Source organism: Typopeltis vanoorti, chromosome 15, assembly GCF_054136105.1.
Source record: "Typopeltis vanoorti isolate ZY-2024b chromosome 15, IOZ_Tvanoo_1.0, whole genome shotgun sequence".
In the NCBI taxonomy this organism is placed as follows: Eukaryota; Metazoa; Arthropoda; class Arachnida; order Uropygi; family Thelyphonidae; genus Typopeltis; species Typopeltis vanoorti.
This window is the reverse complement of record NC_143563.1, coordinates 68535132-68547780: the sequence shown is the minus strand read 5'-3', so window position 1 is coordinate 68547780 and position 12649 is coordinate 68535132. Positions and strand designations below refer to the sequence as shown.

At 34.0% G+C, this 12649-nt stretch overlaps 1 protein-coding gene across 1 annotated transcript in view; it reads right to left on the bottom strand.

Moving 5' to 3' along the window:
* LOC150098849 (mitochondrial glutathione transporter SLC25A40-like) overlaps positions 1-12649 on the bottom strand; it is a 101373-nt gene that overhangs the window by 66350 nt on the left and 22374 nt on the right. The window contains exon 4 of the mRNA XM_090405080.1: positions 10442-10572. Within this exon, the coding sequence (XP_090261206.1) occupies positions 10442-10572 (131 nt within the window). The remainder of the gene's footprint in view (positions 1-10441; positions 10573-12649) is intronic.

Genomic DNA, 12649 nt, shown 5'->3' with positions numbered 1-12649 from the left:
ACATGGCAAAGGCTAAAAGTAACTAATTAGAGTGTGTTAAGTTGGAATGGATTAGAGTAATATTGGAGTGGAGGCATTGGGAAAATTATTAAATAAAACAAGTGACATGTATGATGAATCATACCAGTTGTTTTCATAGTACAGTGGAACCTCTGTTGTCGAACCCCTTTGTTCTCGAACATATTTTCCGAACAAAAATCTTCCCGGTTTCCGAACAGACAAACGGCAACCACGTGCTGAGCTGTATGGTGGGAAAGTATCAGTTACACGGTAGCCTTCGTTCAGTGCAGACGCCTGCTCGAATTTACAGTGAGTTTTCTGTTTTTTTTTTTTTTTTCATAAATTATTATTAATTAAGCCACCATGGGACCGCAGAAGAATAGGGTTAGCAGCAAAGCAGAAAGAAAAGTTGTTAGAACCACGATAGAAATGAAAAAAGAAATCATATCCAAACATGGAAATGGCGTTTGTGTCTCGAATCTTGCTATGCAGTTCGGTATGGCAAAATCAATGATATGTACAATACTCAAAAATAAATAAATAAAATAAAAAATGTTTTTATGGAAGGGGACTCCCCTTACTCACCTCTTTCCACTTACGTCATCAACTCTCCACCGTATGTATAGTTAAAGTGAAGTTAAATTTTTGTTTTTATTTTATCTATTTATTGTGTTTATTCTTTTTGTGTAAAATTTTATGCATTTTCATTATGTTTGTATACGATCTTATGCATGAAGTACTATTGTAAAGGTTTAAATAAACAATCATCTGGGGTTCGGGAACAGATTAATCCATTTTACATCAATTCTTATGGGAATATGGGAAAATAGTTTCAGTTCTCGAACAATTCAGTTTCTGAACAACCTTCGGGAACGAATTAAGTTCGACAACTGAGGTTCCACTGTACATTCAAAAATTATTGACTAGAAATTAAAAATTCTGAAATAAAAAGTTTTGTGCATGCAATTATTGGACATGTGCTCTCCCTTTTTGATGGGAGTGCACATGCATAACTCCAAGGGAACATCATACATCAGTCAATCCCAGTTATTAAACCTTCTGAATACTGTTAATTCTTTGGCTGTCATGGTATGATTTTCATTATTTGTTACAGTTTGGTAATCTAGGCAATCTGATGGTGCACTTGTTATCAGGGTCATATTCACATGGGCCAAATCTTAGACATTTTGAGACCATCATTCTTGTTTAAATTTGGTTGTTTTACGGTGAACACAGACATTTATTAATATTAAAACTGCAACCTCACTTATTTGTCCAAGCTAAGAGCCTATTTAATCCACATGAAATATCATTAATCTTCCTACCAGCTAGGACGTCTATAGATGTCCAACTAAATCTGGATATGATTCAGCCCATCTGTTTAAAGAACCTGGATAAGTGCAATTTGACTGTCATGTCCATTAGAAGGTGTGATAAACCCTCACGCTGAAGAGAATGGTTAATCGGATTATTTCCCGTTCGTAGCTGCCTCTCAGCTGCCTATAACAAGAAACGGACTTTCTTGTTCCATGCTGGTGAACTGGATTTTAGTTATATAAGATAGACTAAAAATAGAGAAATTATTTATATTTTTGTTTTCTCTTTTTATTGTACAATACAATTTTAATTTCTGGACAAAATAAAGGTCTTGCATAATTTCTTCACTTAAATATTGCCTTACGTTGGAGAACCAATTTAATTTTTTATTTTTTTTGCGCTGATTTTTTTCTAATCGCTTACTAGACAAAAGATTTTTCTTCATTCTCAAAGAAATTAATTCACGATAATTATTTGAAATATTCTTTTAAAAAAAGAAAAGAAAACCGGCTGCCAACGTTCCAGATTATATTAATTTTATTTTTGTACAAAACCATCGAAATCGAATAATACTTAACAGATTTCCTTTAGGACACGCTTGAGCAACTTTGCTTTATAGAGAATAACATGAAATTCTTTAATCATATTACTAAATTTTTTCTTCATGTTATATAGTAATCTGTACTTTCACTTTCTTGGTTTCCTTGTATAATTGGTCATTACAAAATGAAATTAACAGTTATGATTTAAATTTATATTTTCTGCATAATTCAGATATTTTATTCTCCAATTTTTAAAGTAGGCGATACATTTGCTTATTTTTATCATTCAAAATATGTATATCAAATGTGAAATTTCATTTCCATATTTTTACAATAGAATTGAACTTTATTTCGCCTCTGATAGTTTAACCCCCCCCCCATTGTATTACTATCACACACCCGAAAACTGTTATGAAACATAGGTAGTTTTTATTTAATTCGTTATTTTTCTCTAGTAATTGTTCCACATAACTTTAATTTTTCGATACTGAAACTATGTGGTGATTATTATAAATGAGCAAATTATAAATCAGACAAAATATATATATTTCCTGATTATTATAAATCAGGAAATTATGTGATATTCGGATATAGGTGATATTAATATTTAAAATCACTGTCATTCTTCAAATGCAATATCAGAATAAAGAAAGTGGAAAACCTGAAGTTTCGAAATACATTTCGAAAGCCCGCTCTCGAAATGTATTGGTCTACAGACTGGATTCTGAACACGCCAATGTTTCGTGATGTTATGACTGAAAAACAATTCAGTCTCATCATGAAGTATTTGCATTTTCAGAATAATGAGGAATACAATCAGGCAACACATCCTTGCCCAGTCCTCAACAAAATTTATGATTTTCTGATGAAAATCCGTCAAAAATGTAGATCACTCTACATTCCTGAGATAGACTTGAGTATCGATGAAAGCCTTATGCCATTCAAAGGTGGACTGAAATGTAAGCAGTGTATTCCCAAAAAGAAAGCGAAGCATGGAGTAAAATTTTTTATGCTTTGCGAATCGGAAAGTGGATATCTTTGGGATTTCAAACCTTATATGGGAAAGCAAACTGTAATCGAGCACGATAAATATTCGGATCTCCCCTTGTCGATGCGTGCAGTAATGCAGTTACTAGACCGTTTACTGGGGAAAGGTTACTGCATTATAATGGATAATTACTATATATGTGTCCTGAACTCGCTGATTTGCTTTTACAGCATCGTACAGATAGTTATGGAACTGTAAATGCAAAAAGGCGAGATATGCCTCCAGATCTGGGTTCAGGAAAGCTATCGAAGGGGGAAATCCGAACTTATCAGTGAGAGAAAGTCTTTGCATTACGTTGGAAAGCCAAAAAAGATGTTTTTCTGCTATCTTCCCTGCACAATCCATCAACGGAGTCCGTGGAGAAGCATGGTTTGAAGAAAGAAAAACCCATTGCTGTGTGTGCATACAACGACACTATGGGTTGAGTCGACAAGTGCAATCAGCAGCTATCATTCTACTCTGTAATGAGGAAATAGCATAAAAAAATTACAAAAAAGTGTTTGGACATGTTATTTGAATTTTGAAGTGTTTGGATTTTGTTATTTGGAACAGTTTCCTCCTGTACAAGAAAAAATGTTTGTCTACCAAAACATATCTAGAATACAGAATAGGAATTGCGAAAGAATTGCTGCATGCACATGCTCCTTCTTCAGCAAGCAGAAAAACAGGAAATCCTGCCAGACATCTGAGGTTGAACGCTGCTAACTCCAATCATTATCCTGAAAATCTACCACCACCGACTAATAAAAAAAAACCTGCATGCAAATATTATGTATGTAATAAAAAAAATATCAGAAAGGAAACAAAAATCTGGTGCCCTGAGTGTAAAACTGCTTTGCGTGTTTACCCTTGCTTCAAGGTGTTCCACGCTGTTCAAGAATTTTAAATTCTGAATAGTATGAAATAAAAAATGTTTGTTTTCAAGGCCATCAAAACAGTCCTTTTCAGGACTACAAATATTGATAGAGGGATACCCGAATGCACTGTTTCTTTTTCATCTTGAAGGCTAATTTTTAAGTTCTTTTTATGACACAGAGAAACTGGAAAGAGTATTCCAGGTAAAGTATTTCATCAAAACAATAAAAAATAATGAAATAAAATCTACCCTATATATAAAATGATAAGCCTTTTTATGTCATGTTTATCGAAACGTTTTGAAACTCAGGGGCTACCCTGAGTGTCGAGTCTTCAAAATTCGAGTCATCAGAATTCAGGAGCGGAACCCCCTTTCGAGTTATCACAATCGAAGGAGAACTGGTCTACCATACCAGAACACGGGGGGTTGGGCATAGCCCCCTAGTTAATAAATGAAATATATAAATAATAAAGGGAACATTTTCACCTCGCCAACACTCAACATTGATGTGATATGGGTTCCAAATTTCTTGTTTCGGATATATATATATATATTACAAAGTTTTGTAATAAAAATTTCTGCTACAAGGAAGTTTGGCAGAATCAACAATATTATTACTACCTTATTTCTGTTTCTCGTGTGGGAGAAAAACGGTAAAATGTCACTCTTATAATTATATGAGATGTTATAATGGCAAAAATAGTAAGAAAGAAGTCATTTGCACTTTCTCTTCAAAACACAAAGAAAGAACATTGTAAATTCAGCCAGTGGAAAAGAAAATACTACATATTTTTCTCCTGTTATCTGATTTTTTTTCTTGTAGTACAAAGAAGAAATCACTGCATATAACATGAAATCTGCAGGAGGGAAACAAATCTGGAAATTGGTTACATTATAACGAATAGAGAAATCATGTCAGAAAAATTATTCACGTAAGATTCTAATCTAAGCAAAGACATAACATTTTCTTCTAGATTAGATATCTAAAGTAACCGAACCTTTGCTACTATTTTACACTAAAATGAATGGGTATGTTCCCCAAGTGATTTACGTTTGTAACAGCTGTCTTGCGAACGATTTATGAAATAAATTATCTGAAATATCCGCAGATTGATTAGGTCTATACCCCCCCTCAAAAAAAGAAGATTATGAAATGCATATGCACCTTTTCTTTGAAAATAATTCAAATCCTCTTTTTTAAGATAATTGTATGATTTAATTTCTAATTTTTGATAATAAAAGTGAAACTGATCATTATAAATTAAGCAATTATTTTGGCATAAATAATGTATAAGCATTTTGGGTTAGTCCCGAGCGGGTGGAAAGAGGGGAAAATAGTTCCACTGCATAAAGGTGGTTCCAAGACTGCTGTAGTAAATTACCGACCGATTAGCATATCAGGAATCATTGTCAAGGTCTTAGAGAAAATAGTCAAGAGGAAAATACAAGATTGGATAGAAGAAAATGGGATACTGTATCGGGGACAGCATGGTTTTGTGAAGGGTAGGTCATGCCTCAGTAACTTGCTCACGTATTATAACACAGTGACGGCTGAACTGGATAAGGGTAATGGGTTTACGGTGATTCTACTGGACCTTGCCAAGGCTTTTGACAGGATTCCACATGGAATTCTAATCAGTAAATTGCAGCATATGGGAATGGACATAGGGTTGGTGAGATGGATAGGAGGGTGGTTGATGGAGAGATATCAGAGAGTGGTTTACTCGGGAGTAGAGTCCACAAGACGGCCTGTGACTAGTGGTGTGCCACAAGGATCTGTTCTTGGACCACTGCTGTTTAATTTGTTCATAAATGATATAGGAAATGATCTGAGAGGAACAGTTCATTTGTTTGCGGATGATGCGAAGTTGGGTAGGGCAATAGTTAATGCAGATGACGTCAAAATTTTGCAGGATGATTTGGATAGATTGGAGGTCTGGGCTAAGGAGAATGGATGTCAGTTTAATGTGGCAAAATGTAAGGTTATGCATTTTGGGGTGAAAAGATTGGCGGCAGTTTACTGCATTGGTGGAACCGTGCTCCAGGAAATTGATGAGGCACGAGATTTAGGAGTGTTGGTAGATAAGGAATTGAAATTTAGGGGACACATTGCAAAAGTGACCAAAACAGCTCATCAAATCACTTGGTTGCTGAAGAATACGATGACAAGCAGAGACAAGCAGGTTATTGTTCCTCTGTATCGAGCCTTGATAAGACCCCATCTAGACTAGGAAACAAGACATTCTTGACATATTCTGCACTACAGCCTGAGGTACTTTAGTGTTCTCCCCTTTCTTCTCAATAGCACTCAGAGTAATAAGCCTTCAACTTTTCCTCCAGCTAAGAGGATATTTCCAAGTATTTATAAGACGTAGATTATTTCAGAAATAGCTTCCAGCAGCAGCAGAAGTAATATTTAATTTTTTTTAAAGAAAAACAAACACAAATAATACTACTGAACTTTCTTTTGTGTGGTATGCATATAAACAATTTTGCATGGTGAAAATATAGCATATTATTTCTAAAATTTCATATAATTTCAGCGGACAGTAGAACAGCTGGTTTTAGATTGCAAATAAATAGAAGAGAATTAGAAGCTTCACAATACAATCTGATTGCCGTATATCTTTTGTCAAAATGGTAAAATGAAGTAATTGATTTTGAATGCTGTCTAGAAAAGCTTTCAAACCTGTATAGAAATTTAGAGTAGTTATGCAATTCAAGTTCCAGGAGAGAATAAGGAGGGGGGGGAGCATTAGAAAATCTTCAAAATGAGCAAAAATGTTGAATCATTCTGTATATGATATTTTTCACATTATATTTTCAACATATCTACGAGGTTATGCACTAGATATTATCGTAATATGCATAATACAAATAAATAAATGACGAAGGCGAAGAATCACTGCTAAAATATCATTGGATATAAATTTTTGATACCAAAAAGACACAATCGGAAACCGAGTAATGCAATTTAGCATTTTTTTTTTTATTTTGTCTTTATGAATAACAAAAAATCGTTTCTAAATCTGAAATGTGATGATCCATATAATACTATTTCGCTAGAAACGAAAGAAAAAGGACATATTTATTTCAATAAATATTATTTAAAAATATAAATATTTGACATAATATTTTCAAAGCAAACATTTGAAAATTCTAAAATTCGAAAAAAAATTATTCAATTATTATACGTAAAGTGAAAGAACATTCAGTACAACTCTCCTGTGCACTGATTTGTAGAATAAAATACACCAAATTTACTATCACTAAATAGATTCATTGCACAAGCTGATCAGTGGTCGTTTCAGGATTGATTTTTTTCACATATGTGGAATTCGTTTCAATTTTTGGGAAGAGACACAATAAATCATTTTAGAGGAAAGAAAGGTCAAATAACTTAGGACAGTAAATGAAATTCTAAGCAACACAATAGACGTAAAGACAGGGGGAAGGGACACAAAGATCACTCAGCAACAGTTAATCCACTAATGGCTATAGAATAGTCGTAACGAGATTAACGGCAGAGGAAGGTAATGGCATGATAAAAGGTAGAATGCCGACAAAGTTTTGATCCATGAAAAAAGCTAGGGAGTGTTGAATATTTCATCCACACTGGCCGGTTGGGAGGTTAACAAGTAAGTTAAACAGTAGGGGCCCAAGAACAGAATCCTGAGGCATGCCACTAGTCACCTTTTGTAAGACACAGCTTCATCATACACAACTTACTGGTATCATTCCGAGAGCCAATCTCCAATCCATCTCACCAATATACTATCTATTAATATCCTCTGCAGCTTGTACACCAACTTATGTGGTAATCTATCAAATGCTTTCGCAAAGTTAAAGAATATCACTGTATGATTCTCCCTTATTCAACACATTTGTCACCTTATCATAACACATAAGCAGATTATTAAAACAAGATCTGATCTTCACAAACCCTTGCTGACCATCATGGAGAATCCCATGCCGATCAACCCAATCCTGTATTCTATTTCTAACCAATTTTTCCAGCACTTTGATCACAACTGCAGATATACAGACCGGTTCTATAAATGGAAAATTCTGTTCTCAAACCATGCTTGTGGTGAGGTATTATTTTGCCTTCTTTCAACTCCTTAGGAACCTTCCTGAGTGCAAGACTTTCATTAAATAACCAGGACAAGTGCATCACTAACACTTTTGCACATTCTTTAAAAGTAGGTGATGATATGTCATCCATTCCCACAGCCTTATTAATATCTAACCCAAGCAACACTTATACATTTCTGATTCTTTTACCTTTAATTCTCCTAACTCTTGCCTTCCCTCTACATGTTGCACAGAATGTTTTGAGTTATTTTTCATTCAAAAAAAAAAAAAAAATTGTCACTCTTCTCTTTTTGAGGATATTTATTATACTTAGTTTTGGTATTGAGTAATGACAGGAGTCCATATGTACATACAGTATTAACCAGTATATGTCTGTTTGCAATGTATGCTAAATGAGAGAAAGAGAGAGAGCTCAATGGAAGACGAGTACATCTAAGACTGGCAAGGAGATTGGTTTTTCTATTTCTAGAAAAACAAAACTCTTACTGTTCTTAAAGAAATTCATAATTTACCAAGCATTGGTGCTATTAAATCTAATATTCAAATAGAAAATATTAATAAGGCATATTCCGGTAATTGGACCACATTTTTTTTTATTAAGCTAAAAGCACAATAAAGAAATAAAACCCGACAAGTTTTGTAAGTCGTTTGACTTACATCTTCAGGGGTAAAAGGTAACTAACAGAATGCAGATTTTACAAACAGTCAGACGGCTACAACTGTATAGTATGAACTATTAATTTCTCTTTTTTTGTTGTTTTAACTTTCAGTTACCTTTTACCCCTGAAGATGTAAGTCAAACGACTTACGAAACTTGTCGGGTTTTATTTCTTTATTGTGCTTTTAGCTTAATAAAAAAAAATGTAGTCCAATTACCGGAATATGCCTTATGAACTTTTAACCCTCAGAAACCTCCACTTACAAAGAAATATTAAGCTTAGTTACTCTATGCAGATCGCATTATCCTCTTAAATAAATTTACTGTAAGCCTTCCAGTTTTTATCCGCATTAAATAATTGCTATGACAAATTTGGCATGAAAATCAGCAATAAAAGGATAAACTATAAGAACAGAAAATATCAACTATATTCTTAGTAGTGCATTTATAAAACAGGTCAGATAACTACTCAAGAACAATTTTCAGGAATGATGTAAATGATACCAGTTGGTGGTGAACAAGCCAGCTGAATACATTTCTATGACTTGTTTACAATCAATGACCAGCATTACTTTTAGAAATCTTTGCTAAGAGTATATAAGACATTGTTCAAGTTTTAAAAACAAAAATATCAGAAAAGTACTTGACATGTAACGTGATAAGAAATGTATAAGCAGAGCCAATCTGAGATGGTACAGTAACTTAAACAGAATGGGAAATGAAAGACACAACTGCCAAAACAAGTGTCTGAAAACAATGTTAAGGAAAAGATTCGGATAAAAGCTGAGATACAGTGGATTGATGCAGTGAGGAGTACTTTTCAAAATGTCAGCTAATCTGTATTGGACCACACAAATATCTGGTATACCTCTTGAGGATCAGCTGAGATCTTGAAAAGTACTCCTCACTATATATCAGAATATGAAATGTATATTATGTATTTTTGGCAATTTTGCCTATTACATTTTCCAATATATCATATGGATATGTATTATTTATGCACTCTGCTAAGAAGTAGAATTTTATTTTTACTTTAATTTTTTTTTGAGCAGAGTGATTTTGAATCATGGTTGCTATATTCAAATATTGTGGAAATAGCTTCTTACGGTTCAATGTGTACAGATGATTGAGAATATGCAGTGTGCTTTCTGTTAGGGCTGAAGTCTTGAAAAGTCAGTTTTAGGGAGTGCTTGATAAAATGCAACAATGTTTGGAGGAAAAATATTGAAAATTAATTTTTTGTCACCTGAACTTGTCAAACACTTGATTGTTGGAAATGTTAATTTAGTCATTAAACTAATTCTAAATCTTTATCCCTTTTTATCAAAATGTTTGCAATATACAAGTATATAAACTGATATTGATCCCTGGAAGTGATGAACATAAAGCTGGAGAGTGGGTTTTTGCATGGAGGATAGTTAGACCACATTGCCAGATAGGGCAGTGGGAGCATAAACAGCAAATGAGTTTATGAAATGGTATAATAGAGTGTGTTGCCTAAGATGAGCCTCCTGCAACAAGTCTTGCAACTCCATGGAGATCCTGAATAATAATAATTGATAAAATTTACACAACATTACCTGTAATGTTAGAGATAGAGAAAGAGATTCACTATTTTGGATAAGGAAAGAGTTTACAAAGTAAATAACTGAGTATTACAAAAATGATTTTGAAAATAGAGATAAAGATTTAAAGGTAATTTAATGCAGTAAGCAATATTTACAATAGTCAAGTATTTGACCTTACATGACAAAAATCCTTAATAAAGTTGTAAGGTTTATTATGCTTCATCCTAATAACTAGCAAATGATGATTAACAGAAAAATGCCGCATGTTTCAATTAGATAAGTTCATCATATGTGATGCAATTTTAATGTGAAAGGGGAAAAACATATTAATTACTGAAAATATATAACAACGACTACCTCTAGCTGTTGCTCCAGATACTGTTGGCACCCACAATGGCTGCTGAGGTACTTTGAGCAAAGCAGTCAACTTCTCACGTATTTTGTCATATAATGTAAAATACATGGCAGTAGCTGGAATGGCCATAACTCTATAAATAAATCAATATTTAAATAATATCCTAATGAAGTATTTTATGCTAGAAATCAACAAATTAATTTTAAAATTTCATATCACGTACCCTTAAATTAATAAATGCCGCAAATAATTTTAATATATGTATATAATATATCATCATCATCAAATTCCTGCCACTCTAGTTTCATGTAGTACTATCATATCCTGTACCCTCAAGGGGTTTACAGGATATGATAGTACTACATGAAAAATTTACATCATTACTAACTTCTTATCTACAATTTTCCTCCAAATCAGTCTGTCACTTGTTAAGACTCCAACATTATCAGATCTTATATTTCTGTCGTCTAAAGCACTTTGTACAGTATCAATCCACCCATATCTTGGTCTTCCTCTGGGTCATTTTCCTGCCAACCTCGCAGAGAACATTTGTTTTGCTAATCTTTCCTCGCTCATTCTATTTAAGTGACCATACCACACGAGATTAGCTCTGCTAACGCATTCCTCGATGCTGACAATATCAAGTTCTTTCCTAATATCCCTGTTTTTAATATGATATTGCCAATTATGACATATGTTCACGCCTCTAATCTTTCTCAGGACTCTCATACCTGCAGTCTCTAGTCTTTGGTCAAGTGTTTTACTTCTGACCCAGCTCTCAGATCCATAAGTTAAAACTGGTTTGAACACTGTCTTGTATACAGCTAATTTAGTGTTCCGACTAATTTTTCTCTTATTCCATATGAATTTATTCAATTGACTTCCTACCATACCAGCTTTGTTGATTCTGTTGTCTATTTCCATATTTAATTTACCATCTTCACTAAAAATCATACCTAAGTAGCCGAAATGTTTTACTTGTTCCACGGGTTCTCCATTCCCCATACAGTTGACATTTTCAACGATTCTGCCTATTTTCATCGTCTTTGTCTTTTTATTGCTGACCTTCATACCATATCTATTACAACAGTTATTCAATTTAGTCAGGGAATCTTGCAGATTTGTAGCAGATTTATTTAGAAGTATAACATCATCTGCATAAAGCAAAGAGCTGACATTAAATCTCCAATTTTCATATTATGTTTAATACCACTTTCCTTCATAATGTGATCCATATAGATAATGAATAACAGAGGGGATAATGCACATCCTTGTCTCACACCAGATTTAACATTAAACCACCTTCCTGTCATCATCATCATCATACGTATCAAGGATTTAGACCTAGCATGGCATGTTCTGGCCTTAGAAGTCATCGTTGAATCGTTTAAGAGGACGTCCACCTTCCTGTACTTCCTTCAATTCTAACTGCTGACTTACAACTCAAATAAAGACTAAATATTGCTGGATATAATGCCCCATTGACACCATATAACTGTAGCATATCGAATAGCTTCTCTCTTGGCACCTTGTCATATGCCTTTTGCAGATCGACAAAACTTAAATACAGATCTTTGTTATATTCCCATGCTTTCTCAACTATTTGTTGTAAAGTGAAGATCTGATCCTGACAGCCTCTACTTGGCCTGAATCAAGCTTGTTCTTCCCAAGATTTTCTTCCACAATTCTTCTCAACCGTTTCTCAAGTATGCTTCCATAGATCTTGCCAGGAACACTCAGTAGGGAAATACCTCTGTAATTCTCACATTCAATTTTATTTCACCTTTTATATGGGCACTATTAGAGCTCTACTCCAATCATCAGGAATTCGCCCCTCTGTCCAGACTTCCTGAACTATGTAGAGCAGCCACTGTAAGACTTTTATACCACCATACTTCAGCATTTCTGGTCGAATATCATCTACTCCTGCTGCCTTTCCACATTTCAAGCCTTTGACTGCTTTTTCTACTTCGAGTATGGATATGTATTCCTGACTGCATACCTGGTCGGTGTTTTTTACCACTGTACTGTCACCACTGCTTGTTTCATTTAGCAGTTTTTCAAAGTAATTACTCCATACTTCAAGGATATCTTTTTCTACTGTTTTCATGTCACCTTTATCATCTCTAACTCCTTTTATAGCACTCTTTCCTCCATTCCTAAGCTTCTTCAACAACCTCCAGAATATTTTGCTACCTTCTTGATATTTA